Source organism: Somniosus microcephalus, unplaced genomic scaffold (genome assembly GCF_052327205.1).
Source record: "Somniosus microcephalus isolate GS21.2 unplaced genomic scaffold, FLI_Smic_1.0 unresolved_chr1, whole genome shotgun sequence".
Lineage (NCBI taxonomy): Eukaryota > Metazoa > Chordata > Chondrichthyes > Squaliformes > Somniosidae > Somniosus > Somniosus microcephalus.
Window position 1 is genome coordinate 144,058,568 of NW_028225179.1, and position 12,656 is coordinate 144,071,223.

A 12,656-nucleotide genomic window follows, 5' to 3' on the forward strand; every position below is an offset into this window, starting at 1 on the left:
GTGTTTGATGGGACAGTGCCGAGGGACCTTTACTCTGTATCTAACCCGTGCTGTACCTGACCTGGGAGTGTTTGATGGGACAGTGTAGAGGGAACTTTACTCTGTATCTAACCCGTGCTGTACCTGCCCTGGGAGTGTTTGATGGGACAGTGTAGCGGGAGCTTTACTCTGTATCTAAACTGTGCTATACATGACCTGGGAGTGTTTGATGGGACAGTGTAGAGGGAGCTTTACTCTGTATCTAACCCGTGCTGTACCTGCCCTGGGAGTGTTTGATGGCACAGTGCAGAGGGAGCTTCACTCTGTATCTAACCCGTGCTGTACCTGCCCTGGGAGTGTTTGATGGGACAGTGTAGAGGGAGCTTCACTCTGTATCTAACCCGTGCTGTACCTGACCTGGGAGTGTGTGATGGGACAGTGTAGGGGGAGCTTTACTCTGTATCTAACCCGTGCTGTACCTGACCTGGGAGTGTTTGATGGGACAGTGTAGAGGGAACTTTACTCTGTATCTAACCCGTGCTGTACCTGCCCTGAGAGTGTTTGATGGGACAGTGTAGAGGGAACTTTACTCTGTATCTAACCCGTGCTGTACCTGACCTGGGAGTGTTTGATGGGACAGTGTAGAGGGAGCTTTACTCTGTATCTAAACCGTGCTGTACCTGCCCTGGCAGTGTTTGATGGGACAGTGTAGAGGGAGCTTTACTCTGTATCTAACCCGTGCTGTACCTGCCCTGGGAGTGTTTGATGGGACAGTGTAGAGGGAGCTTTACTCTGTATCTAACCCGTGCTGTACCTGACCTGGGAGTGTTTGATGGGACAGTGCCGAGGGACCTTTACTCTGCATCTAACCCGTGCTGTACCTGACCTGGGAGTGTTTGATGGGACAGTGTAGAGGGAACTTTACTCTGTATCTAACCCGTGCTGTACCTGCCCTGGGAGTGTTTGATGGGACAGTGTAGCGGGAGATTTACTCTGTATCTAAACTGTGCTATACATGACCTGGGAGTGTTTGATGGGACAGTGTAGAGGGAGCTTTACTCTGTATCTAACCCGTGCTGTACCTGCCCTGGGAGTGTTTGATGGCACAGTGCAGAGGGAGCTTCTCTCTGTATCTAACCCGTGCTGTACCTGCCCTGGGAGTGTTTGATGGGACAGTGTAGAGGGAGCTTCACTCTGTATCTAACCCGTGCTGTACCTGACCTGGGAGTGTGTGATGGGACAGTGTAGGGGGAGCTTTACTCTGTATCTAACCCGTGCTGTACCTGACCTGGGAGTGTTTGATGGGACAGTGTAGAGGGAACTTTACTCTGTATCTAACCCGTGCTGTACCTGCCCTGAGAGTGTTTGATGGGACAGTGTAGAGGGAACTTTACTCTGTATCTAACCCGTGCTGTACCTGACCTGGGAGTGTTTGATGGGACAGTGTATAGGGAACTTTACTCTGTATCTAACCCGTGCTGTACCTGCCCTGGGAGTGTTTGATGGGACAGTGTAGAGGGAGCTTTACTTTGTATCTAACCCGTGCTATACATGACGTGGGAGTGTTTGATGGGGCAGTGTAGAGGGAACTTTACTCTGTACCTAACCCATGCTGTACCTGCCCTGGGAGTGCTTGATGGGATAGTGCAGAGGGAGCTTTACTCTGTATCTAACCCGTGCTGTCCTGCCCTGGGAGTGTTTGATGGGACAGTGCAGAGGGAGCTTTACTCTGTATCTAACCCGTGCTGTACCTGCCCTGGGAGTGTTTGATGGGACAGTGCAGAGGGAGCTTTACTCTGTATCTAACCCGTGCTGTACCTGGCCTGGGAGTGTGTGATGGGACAGTGTAGAGGGAGCTTTACTCTGTATCTAACCCGTGCTGTACCTGACCTGGGAGTGTGTGATGGGACAGTGTAGAGGGAGCTTTACTCTGTATCTAACCCGTGCTGTACCTGCCCTGAGAGTGTTTGATGGGACAGTGTAGAGGGAGCTTTACTCTGTATCTAAAACAACAAAAACAACAACTTGTATTTATATAGCACCTTTAATGTAGTCAAACATTCCAAGGCACTTGACAGGAGTGTTATAAGACAAAATTTTGACACCAAGCCACATAAGATGAAATTAGGGCAGGTGACCAAAAGCTTGGCCAAAGAGGTAGGTTTAAAGAGAGGTAGAGAGGCGGAGACGTTTAGGCAGGGAATTCCAGAGCTTGGGACCCAGGCAACAGAAGGCACGGCCACCAATGGTTGAGTGATTATAATCAGGGATGCTCAAGGGGGCAGAATTTGAGGAGCGCAGATATCTCGGGGGAGTTGTGGGGCTGAAGGAGATTACAGCGATAGGGAGGGGCGAGGCCATGAGGGATTTGTAAACAAGGATGAAAATTTTGAAATCGAGGCATTACTTAACCGGGAGCCAAAGGAGGTCAGCGAGGACAGAGGTGATGGGTGAATGGAACTTGGTGCAAGTTAGGACACGGGCAGCCGAGTTTTGGATGACCTCAAGTTTACGTAGGGTGGAATGTGGGAGGCCAGCCAGGAGTGCGTTGGAATAGTCAAGTCTAGAGGTAACAAAGGAATGGATGAGGGTTTCAGCAGCAGATGAGCTGAGGCAAGGGCGGAGACGGGCGATGTTACGGAGGTGGAAATAGGCGGTCTTAGTTATGCTGCAGATATGTGGTCGGAAGCTCATTTCGGGGTCAAATATGACACCAAGGTTGCGAACAGTGTGGTTCAGCCTCAGACAGATGTTAGGGAAAGGGGTGGAGTCAGCGGCTAGGGAATGGAGTTTGTGGGGGGGACCGAAAACAATGGCTTCGGTCTTCCCAATATTTAATTGGAGAAAATTTCTGCTCATCCAGTGCTGGATGTCGGACAAGCAGTTTGACAATTTAGAGACAGTGGAGGGGTCGAGAGAAGAAGTAGTGAGGTAGAGCTGGGTATCGCCAGCGTACATGTGGAAACTGACGCCGTGCTTTCGGATGGTGTCACCAAGGGGCAACATGTAGATGAGAAATAGGAGGGGGCCGAAGATAGATCCTTGGGCGACACCAGAGGTAACGACGTGGGAGTGGAAAGAGAAGCCGTTGCAGATGATTTTCTGGCTACGATTAGATAAGAATGGAACCAGGCGAGTGCAGTCCCACCCAGCTGGACAATGGTGGCGAGGCGTTGGAGGAGGATGGAGTGGTCAACCGTGTCAAAGGCTGCAGACAGGTCAAGAAGAACAAGGAGGGATAGTTTACCTTTGTCACAGTCACAAAGGATGTCATTTGTGACTTTGATGAGAGCCATTTTGGTACTGTGGCAAGGGCGAAAACCTGATTTGGGGGGGGATTCAAACATGGAGTTCCGGGAAAGATGGGCATGGATTTGGGAGGCAAAAACAGATTCAAGGACTTTGGAGAGGAAAGGGAGGTTGGAGATGGACGGAGGGATCAAGGGTTTTTTTTGAGGAGAGGGGTGATGACGGTAGATTTGAGGGAGAGGGGGACAGTACCTGAGGAGAGAGAACCGCTATCAATGTCAGCTAACATGGGAGCCAGAAAAGGAAGTTGGGTGGTCAGCAGTTTGATGGGAATAGGATCGAGGAAGCAGGAAGTGGGTCTCATGGACAAGATGAGCGTGGAGAGGTCAAGAGGGGAGGTCGGAGAGAAACTGGAGAAAGATGCAGTTTCAGGGCTAGGGCAGGGGGGAAACTTAGAGGAAGTTTGGCCCGGTGGGCTAGGGGAAGGAAGGGAAGTGGCAGAGGCAGCTGAACGGATGATCTCAATCTTAGAGACAAAGAGATCCATGAGCTCCTCACACTTGTTGTTGGAGGTGAGGGTAGAGGAGACAGGGGAGAGGGGTTTAAGAAGATGGTTAGCAGCAGAGAATAGAAGCCGGGGGTTATCTTTGCATTCCAGATTGATCCTGGAATAGTGAGCAGTTTTGGCAGATGTGAGCAGGACCCGATAGTGCTTTATGTGGTCCAGCCAGATCTGGCGCTGAATGGCTAAACCAGTTGTCCGCCATATCCATTCAAATCTGCGTCTCTTAGACTTGAGGGAGCAAAGTTGAGAGCCGTACCAGGGGGAACAGCCAGGGTGAGAGAGAGCAATGGTTTTAATAGGGACCAGGGCATCAAAGGTGGTGGTGAGGGTGTGGTTGAGCAGATCGGTAGCTGCAGAAATGTCATGGTGAAAGGATGGCCAAAGGCTGGACAGTTGTAAGAGAGTTTAGAGAGATTTATTTCCAGGTGCGGACACAGAAGGAAGTAGGGTTGGGTGAGGAAAGGGGGATGTGGGTGGAGAGCGATAAAAGGAAGTGGTCAGAAATGGCCTTAGCTGTGATTGACACGATGGGAGTAGCGAGGCCACGAGAGATGGCAAGGTCGAGGGGGTGACCGTGACTATGGGTTGGGGAGTTCACATGGAGGGAGAGACCTAACCCATGCTGTACCTGAAGCCAAAGTATTTAAAAGAACTGTCAGCTCATAACCTGTCTGGCAAAAGTGTCACTTGGAGTAGCCACATCGACCTCAATCAAAATTCTGCATATTAGATTCAAATCGCTTGCACCAACACTTAATTCATTTATTCAGCAAAATGCCTTTACTTCCATCAGACACCAGGTGTCACACAAACCCCAAATTCAACTTACCGGCTGGTGACAGTCTGTATTATACTCCACTCCTGGTCTTACAGTGAGGAGCTGGACTGTGTCTGTATTACACTCCACTCCTGGTCTTACAGTGAGGAGCTGGACTCAGTCTGTATTACACTCCACTCCTGGTCTTACAGTGAGGAGCTGGACTGTGTCTGTATTACACTCCACTCCTGGTCTTACAGTGAGAAGCTGGACTCAGTCTGTATTACACTCCACTCCTGGTCTTACAGTGAGGAGCTGGAGTCACTCTGTATTATACTCCAGTCCTGGTCTTACAGTGAGGAGCTGGACTGTGTCTATATTACGCTCCACTCCTGGTCTTACAGTGAGGAGCTGGACTCAGTCTGTATTACACTCCACTCCTGGTCTTAAAGTGAGGAGCTGGACTCAGTCTGTATTACACTCCACTCCTGGTCTTAAAGTGAGGAGCTGGACTCAGTCTGTATTACACTCCACTCCTGGTCTCAATGAGGAGCTGGACTCAGTCTGTATTACACTCCACTCCTGGTCTTACAGTGAGGAGCTGGACTGTGTCTGTATTACACTCCACTCCTGGTCTTACAGTGAGGAGCTGGGCTCAGTCTGTATTACACTCCACTCCTGGTCTTACAGTGAGGAGCTGGACTCAGTCTGTATTACACTCCACTCCTGGTCTTACAGTGAGGAGCTGGAGTAACTCTGTATTACAGTCCACTCCTGGTCTTACAGTGAGGAGCTGGAGGCACTCTGTATTACACTCCAGTCCTGATCTCAGTGAGCAACTGGACTCGGTCTTTATACAGTCCACTCCTGGTCTTACAGTGAGGAACTGGACTCAGTCTGTATTATACTTCACTCCTGGTCTTACAGTGAGGAGCTGGACTGTGTCTGTATTACACTCCAGTCCTGGTCTTACAGTGAGGAGCTGGACTGTGTCTGTATTACACTCCACTCCTGGTCTTAAAGTGAGGAGCTGGACGCAGTCTGTATTACACTCCACTCCTGGTCTCAATGAGGAGCTGGACTCAGTCTGTATTACACTCCACTCCTGGTCTTACAGTGAGGAGCTGGACTCAGTCTGTATTACACTCCACTCCTGGTCTTAAAGTGAGGAGCTGGACTCAGTCTGTATTACACTCCACTCCTGGTCTCAATGAGGAGCTGGACTCAGTCTGTATTACACTCCACTCCTGGTCTTACAGTGAGGAGCTGGACTCAGTCTGTATTACACTCCACTCCTGGTCTTACAGTGAGGAGCTGGGCTGTGTCTGTATTACACTCCACTCCTGGTCTTACAGTGAGGAGCTGGACTGTGTCTGTATTACACTCCACTCCTGGTCTTACAGTGAGGAGCTGGACTGTGCCTATATTACACTCCACTCCTGGTCTTACAGTGAGGAGCTGGACTGTGTCTGTATTACACTCCACTCCTGGTCTTACAGTGAGGAGCTGGACTCAGTCTGTATTACACTCCACTCCTGGTCTTACAGTGAGGAGCTGGACTGTGTCTGTATTCCACTCCACTCCTGGTCTTACAGCGAGGAGCTGGATTCAGTCTGTATTACACTCCACTCCTGGTCTTACAGTGAGGAGCTGGACTGTGTCTATATTACACTCCACTCCTGGTCTTACAGTGAGGAGCTGGACTCAGTCTGTATTACACTCCACTCCTGGTCTTACAGTGAGGAGCTGGACTCAGTCTGTATTACACTCCACTCCTGGTCTCAATGAGGAGCTGGACTCAGTCTGTATTACACTCCACTCCTGGCCTTACAGTGAGGAGCTGGACTGTGTCTGTATTAGACTCCAGTCCTGGTCTTACAGTGAGGAGCTGGACTGTGTCTGTATTACACTCCACTCCTGGTCTTACAGTGAGGAGCTGGACTGTGTCTGTATTAAACTCCACTCCTGGTCTTACAGTGAGGAGCTGGACTGTGTCTGTATTACACTCCACTCCTGGTCTTACAGTGAGGAGCTGGACTCAGTCTGTATTACACTCCACTCCTGGTCTTACAGTGAGGAACTGGACTCAGTCTGTATTACACTCCACTCCTGGTCTAAATGAGGAGCTGGAGTCAGTCTGTATTACACGCCACTCCTGGTCTTACAGTGAGGAGCTGGACTCAGTCTGTATTACACTCCACTCCTGGTCTTACAGTGAGGAGCTGGAGTTACTCTGTATTACACTCCACTCCTGATCTCAGTGAGCAACTGGACTCGGTCTGTATTACAGTCCACTCCTGGTCTTACAGTGAGGAACTGGACTCAGTCTGTATTATACTTCACTCCTGGTCTTACAGTGAGGAGCTGGAGTCACTCTGTATTACACTCCAGTCCTGGTCTTACAGTGAGGAGCTGGGCTGTGTCTGTATTACACTCCACTCCTGGTCTTACAGTGAGGAGCGGGAGTCAGTCTGTATTACACTCCACTCCTGGTCTTACAGTGAGCAACTGGACTCAGTCTGTATTATACTCCACTCCTGTTCTTACAGTGAGGAGCTGGACTGTGTCTGTATTACACTCCACTGCTGGTCTTACAGTGAGGAGCGGGAGTCCGTCTATATTACACTCCACTCCTGGTCTTATAGTGAGGAGCTGGACTCAGTCTGTATTACACTCCACTCCTGGTCTTACAGTGAGGAGCTGGACTCAGTCTGTATTACACTCCACTCCTGGTCTTACAGTGAGGAGCTGGACTCAGTCTGTATTACACTCCACTCCTGGTCTTACAGTGAGGAGCGGGAGTCCGTCTATATTACACTCCACTCCTGGTCTTACAGTGAGGAGCGGGAGTCCGTCTATATTACACTCCACTCCTGGTCTTACAGTGAGGAGCTGGACTCAGTCTGTATTACACTCCACTCCTGGTCTTACATTGAGGAGCTGGACTGTGTCTGTATTACACTCCACTCCTGGTCTTACAGTGAGGAGCTGGGCTGTGTCTGTATTACACTCCACTCCTGGTCTTACAGTGAGGAGCTGGACTGTGTCTGTATTACACTCCACTCCTGGTCTTACAGTGAGGAGCTGGGCTGTGTCTGTATTATACTCCACTCCTGGTCTTAAAGTGAGGAGCTGGACTCAGTCTGTATTACACTCCACTCCTGGTCTCAATGAGGAGCTGGACTCAGTCTGTATTACACTCCACTCCTGGTCTTACAGTGAGGAGCTGGACTCAGTCTGTATTACACTCCACTCCTGGTCTTACAGTGAGGAGCTGGGCTGTGTCTGTATTACACTCCACTCCTGGTCTTACAGTGAGGAGCTGGACTGTGTCTGTATTACACTCCACTCCTGGTCTTACAGTGAGGAGCTGGACTGTGCCTATATTACACTCCACTCCTGGTCTTACAGTGAGGAGCTGGACTGTGTCTGTATTACACTCCACTCCTGGTCTTACAGTGAGGAGCTGGACTCAGTCTGTATTACACTCCACTCCTGGTCTTACAGTGAGGAGCTGGACTGTGTCTGTATTCCACTCCACTCCTGGTCTTACAGCGAGGAGCTGGATTCAGTCTGTATTACACTCCACTCCTGGTCTTACAGTGAGGAGCTGGACTGTGTCTATATTACACTCCACTCCTGGTCTTACAGTGAGGAGCTGGACTCAGTCTGTATTACACTCCACTCCTGGTCTTACAGTGAGGAGCTGGACTCAGTCTGTATTACACTCCACTCCTGGTCTCAATGAGGAGCTGGACTCAGTCTGTATTACACTCCACTCCTGGCCTTACAGTGAGGAGCTGGACTGTGTCTGTATTAGACTCCAGTCCTGGTCTTACAGTGAGGAGCTGGACTGTGTCTGTATTACACTCCACTCCTGGTCTTACAGTGAGGAGCTGGACTGTGTCTGTATTAAACTCCACTCCTGGTCTTACAGTGAGGAGCTGGACTGTGTCTGTATTACACTCCACTCCTGGTCTTACAGTGAGGAGCTGGACTCAGTCTGTATTACACTCCACTCCTGGTCTTACAGTGAGGAACTGGACTCAGTCTGTATTACACTCCACTCCTGGTCTAAATGAGGAGCTGGAGTCAGTCTGTATTACACGCCACTCCTGGTCTTACAGTGAGGAGCTGGACTCAGTCTGTATTACACTCCACTCCTGGTCTTACAGTGAGGAGCTGGAGTTACTCTGTATTACACTCCACTCCTGATCTCAGTGAGCAACTGGACTCGGTCTGTATTACAGTCCACTCCTGGTCTTACAGTGAGGAACTGGACTCAGTCTGTATTATACTTCACTCCTGGTCTTACAGTGAGGAGCTGGAGTCACTCTGTATTACACTCCAGTCCTGGTCTTACAGTGAGGAGCTGGGCTGTGTCTGTATTACACTCCACTCCTGGTCTTACAGTGAGGAGCGGGAGTCAGTCTGTATTACACTCCACTCCTGGTCTTACAGTGAGCAACTGGACTCAGTCTGTATTATACTCCACTCCTGTTCTTACAGTGAGGAGCTGGACTGTGTCTGTATTACACTCCACTGCTGGTCTTACAGTGAGGAGCGGGAGTCCGTCTATATTACACTCCACTCCTGGTCTTATAGTGAGGAGCTGGACTCAGTCTGTATTACACTCCACTCCTGGTCTTACAGTGAGGAGCTGGACTCAGTCTGTATTACACTCCACTCCTGGTCTTACAGTGAGGAGCTGGACTCAGTCTGTATTACACTCCACTCCTGGTCTTACAGTGAGGAGCGGGAGTCCGTCTATATTACACTCCACTCCTGGTCTTACAGTGAGGAGCGGGAGTCCGTCTATATTACACTCCACTCCTGGTCTTACAGTGAGGAGCTGGACTCAGTCTGTATTACACTCCACTCCTGGTCTTACATTGAGGAGCTGGACTGTGTCTGTATTACACTCCACTCCTGGTCTTACAGTGAGGAGCTGGGCTGTGTCTGTATTACACTCCACTCCTGGTCTTACAGTGAGGAGCTGGACTGTGTCTGTATTACACTCCACTCCTGGTCTTACAGTGAGGAGCTGGGCTGTGTCTGTATTATACTCCACTCCTGGTCTTACATTGAGGAGCTGGACTGTGTCTGTATTACACTCCACTCCTGGTCTTACAGTGAGGAGCTGGACTCAGTCTGTATTACACTCCACTCCTGGTCTTACAGTGAGGAGCTGGACTGTGTCTGTATTACACTCCACTCCTGGTCTTACAGTGGGGAGCTGGGCTGTGTCTGTATTACACTCCACTCCTGGTCTTGCAGTGAGGAGCTGGACTGTGCCTGTATTACATCTACTCCTGGTCTTACAGTGAGGAGCGGGAGTCAGTCTGTATTACACTCCACTCCTGGTCTTACAGTGAGGAGCGGGAGTCAGTCTGTATTACACTCCACTCCTGGTCTTACAGTGAGGAGCTGGACTGTGTCTGTATCACACTCCACACCTGGTCTTACAGTGAGGCGCTGGGCTGTGTCTGTATTACACTCCACTGCTGGTCTTACAGTGAGGAGCTGGGCTGTGTCTGTATTACACTCCACTCCTGGTCTTACAGTGAGGAGCTGGGCTGTGTCTGTATTACACTCCACTGCTGGTCTTACAGTGAGGAGCTGGACTCAGTCTGTATTACACTCCACTCCTGGTCTTACAGTGAGGAGCTGGATTGTGTCTGTATTACACTCCACTGCTGGTCTTACAGTGAGGAGCTGGGCTGTGTCTGTATTACACTCCACTCCTGGTCTTACAGTGAGGAGCTGGATTGTGTCTGTAATACATCTACTCCTGGTCTTACAGTGAGGAGCGGGAGTCAGTCTGTATTACACTCCACTCCTGGTCTTACAGTGAGCAACTGGACTCAGTCTGTATTACACTCCACTCCTGGTCTTACAGTGAGCAACTGGACTCAGTCTGTATTACACTCCACTCCTGGTCTCAGTGTTGGGCGTCACCATTTGCCTCACAAGTACAGTTAGAATTAGTCTCACTGAATATGGTAATAAATGAGTGCAGCGGCTCCAACAAACACCTGAAGTTATGGGGAGACCAAACGCAGATTGGGTGATCGCTTTGCGGAACACCTCCGTTCAGTCCGTAAGGGGTACCCTGAGCTCCCAGTGGCCTGTCACTTTAATTCACCACTCCATTCCCACTCAGACCTCACCGTCCTCGGCCTCTTGCACTGTTCCACGGAAGCTCAGCGTAAGCTCGAGGGCAGCACGGTGGCATAGTGGTTAGCACTGTTGCCTCACAGCGCCAGGGACCCGGGTTCAAATCCGGCCTCGGGTGACTGTCTGTGTGGAGTTTGCACATTCTCCCCGTGTTTGCGTGGGTTTCCTCCGGGTGCTCCGGTTTCCTCCCACAGTCCAAAGATGTGCAGGTTAGGTTGATTGGCTATGATAAATTGACCCTTAGTGTTAGGGGGATTAAATACGTGGGGTTACAGGGATAGGGTGGGATATGTGTTGGTGTAGGGATTACGGGGATCGGGTGGGATATGTGTCAGTGCAGGCTCGATGGGCCGAAATGGCCTCTATCTGCACTGTGGGGTTTCTGTGAATCTGTGAAAACAGCACCTCATCTTTCGATTAGGCATTTTACAGCCCTCTGGACTCAACATAGAGTTCAACAATTTCAGATCATAACCTCGGCCCCTATCACATATATATTTTTTATCCACACTTTTTGTTTGGCCTTCTGTTCTTCCTCCCACATGGCAGCTGTCCTTCATTCTGCCAGCGCAATTCACACTCCATCTAGAGCCATCCTTTGTTCCTTAACCTGTCCCATTACCACCTCCTCTTGCCTTGAATATCTCTTAATGTCTCTCAATGTCTCTTTAATTCTCCAGCATTCTATCCTATCACAGACCTTCCCTTTTGTTCTTTCATCCCCTCCCCCCTTACCTAGCCACTACACTTGCTTAAAAATCTGTTCCATTTCCTGCTTTTTTCCAGTTCTGACGAAAGGTCTTGACCTGAAACATTAACTCTGTTTCTCTCTTCACAGATGCTGCCTGACCTGCTGAGTGTCTCCAGCATTTTCTGTTTTTATTACATGAAATTCTGTAATAGGCAATCAAAAAGAAAAATTGTAAATGCTTGAAATGTGACATAACATGCTGGTAATTCACAACAGGCCTGTCAGCACCTGACGGGAGGAAGGTCCGGTTAACACTGTTGGGCGTAGACCATTTAGCAGAGGGTGAAATCTGGGCCGACCTTTGAACTTTGGGTTGCCAACCCTGGTTGGATGTATTCGTGCAGGATTCGTCACATGACCTCCAACCTCCTCACGCCCCCCCCTTAATCCCGCCATTGGTCGCCCGACAAGCCAATCCTCACGAAGCACCACCTTCCTCTGGCCAATGGGGAAGTGAGCAGATTCTCTGTTACGCGATTGGATGATTCATGACTCTCAGCCAAATGTCCTGTTTCCTCCCCTCTACAATACTTTAAATCACTAATGAACCAAAGTGTTCATTCAGAAAATTATTCCTGGAGACTCCAGGAACATCCTGGAGGGGTTGGTAAGCCCCTCGTTGAGTTCAACAGCAGTTCCTGACCAATCAGAGCCTTCCCAACATGGACGCTCCGGATTTCCGGCTTTATCCTTTGCGTCCGGGTCATTTTGTAAGAGGTTCTTAAAGAAGCTGTCTGGTCTGATTTCAGGCTGCAGAAGGAGGTGAGGTTGGCGCAGAAGATGGCCTATGAAGGGATCAAGCAGCCTCTGCCCCAGGTAAGCCCCTCAAGCAGCAATGTGTCCAACAAGGGAAGCTGGGGAGGAAATGGAGCAAGACAGAACAATGAAAAATAATGGAATCTCTCTGCCTGTTAACACTGGTCAAAAAAAAATTAAAGGCCTGTTAGATCCGTGATTCTGAGAGTATGATGTTTTCAAATAACTACACGGATGCTGTAACTTAACAATCAACAGGTGTTTACTGTAGTCTCAAGACTGGGGGTACAGAGGCATGCTCAAGGCTTATATACAGGTGTGGTCACTGCCGGTACTACAGTATACAGGAGCTGTAAAAGTAGTTCTCTCTTAAAGGTACATACACTACAATTCCTCCCCTTTTAGATTAGCAGTACCCATAA

General features: G+C 49.7%; 1 protein-coding gene across 1 annotated transcript in view; it reads left to right on the top strand.

The window, feature by feature from the left end:
* Window positions 1-12,656, top strand: part of LOC147096174 (neural proliferation differentiation and control protein 1-like) — a 63,049-nt gene that overhangs the window by 35,588 nt on the left and 14,805 nt on the right. The window contains exon 6 of the mRNA XM_085973789.1: window positions 12,228-12,294. Within this exon, the coding sequence (XP_085829915.1) occupies window positions 12,228-12,294 (67 nt within the window). The remainder of the gene's footprint in view (window positions 1-12,227; window positions 12,295-12,656) is intronic.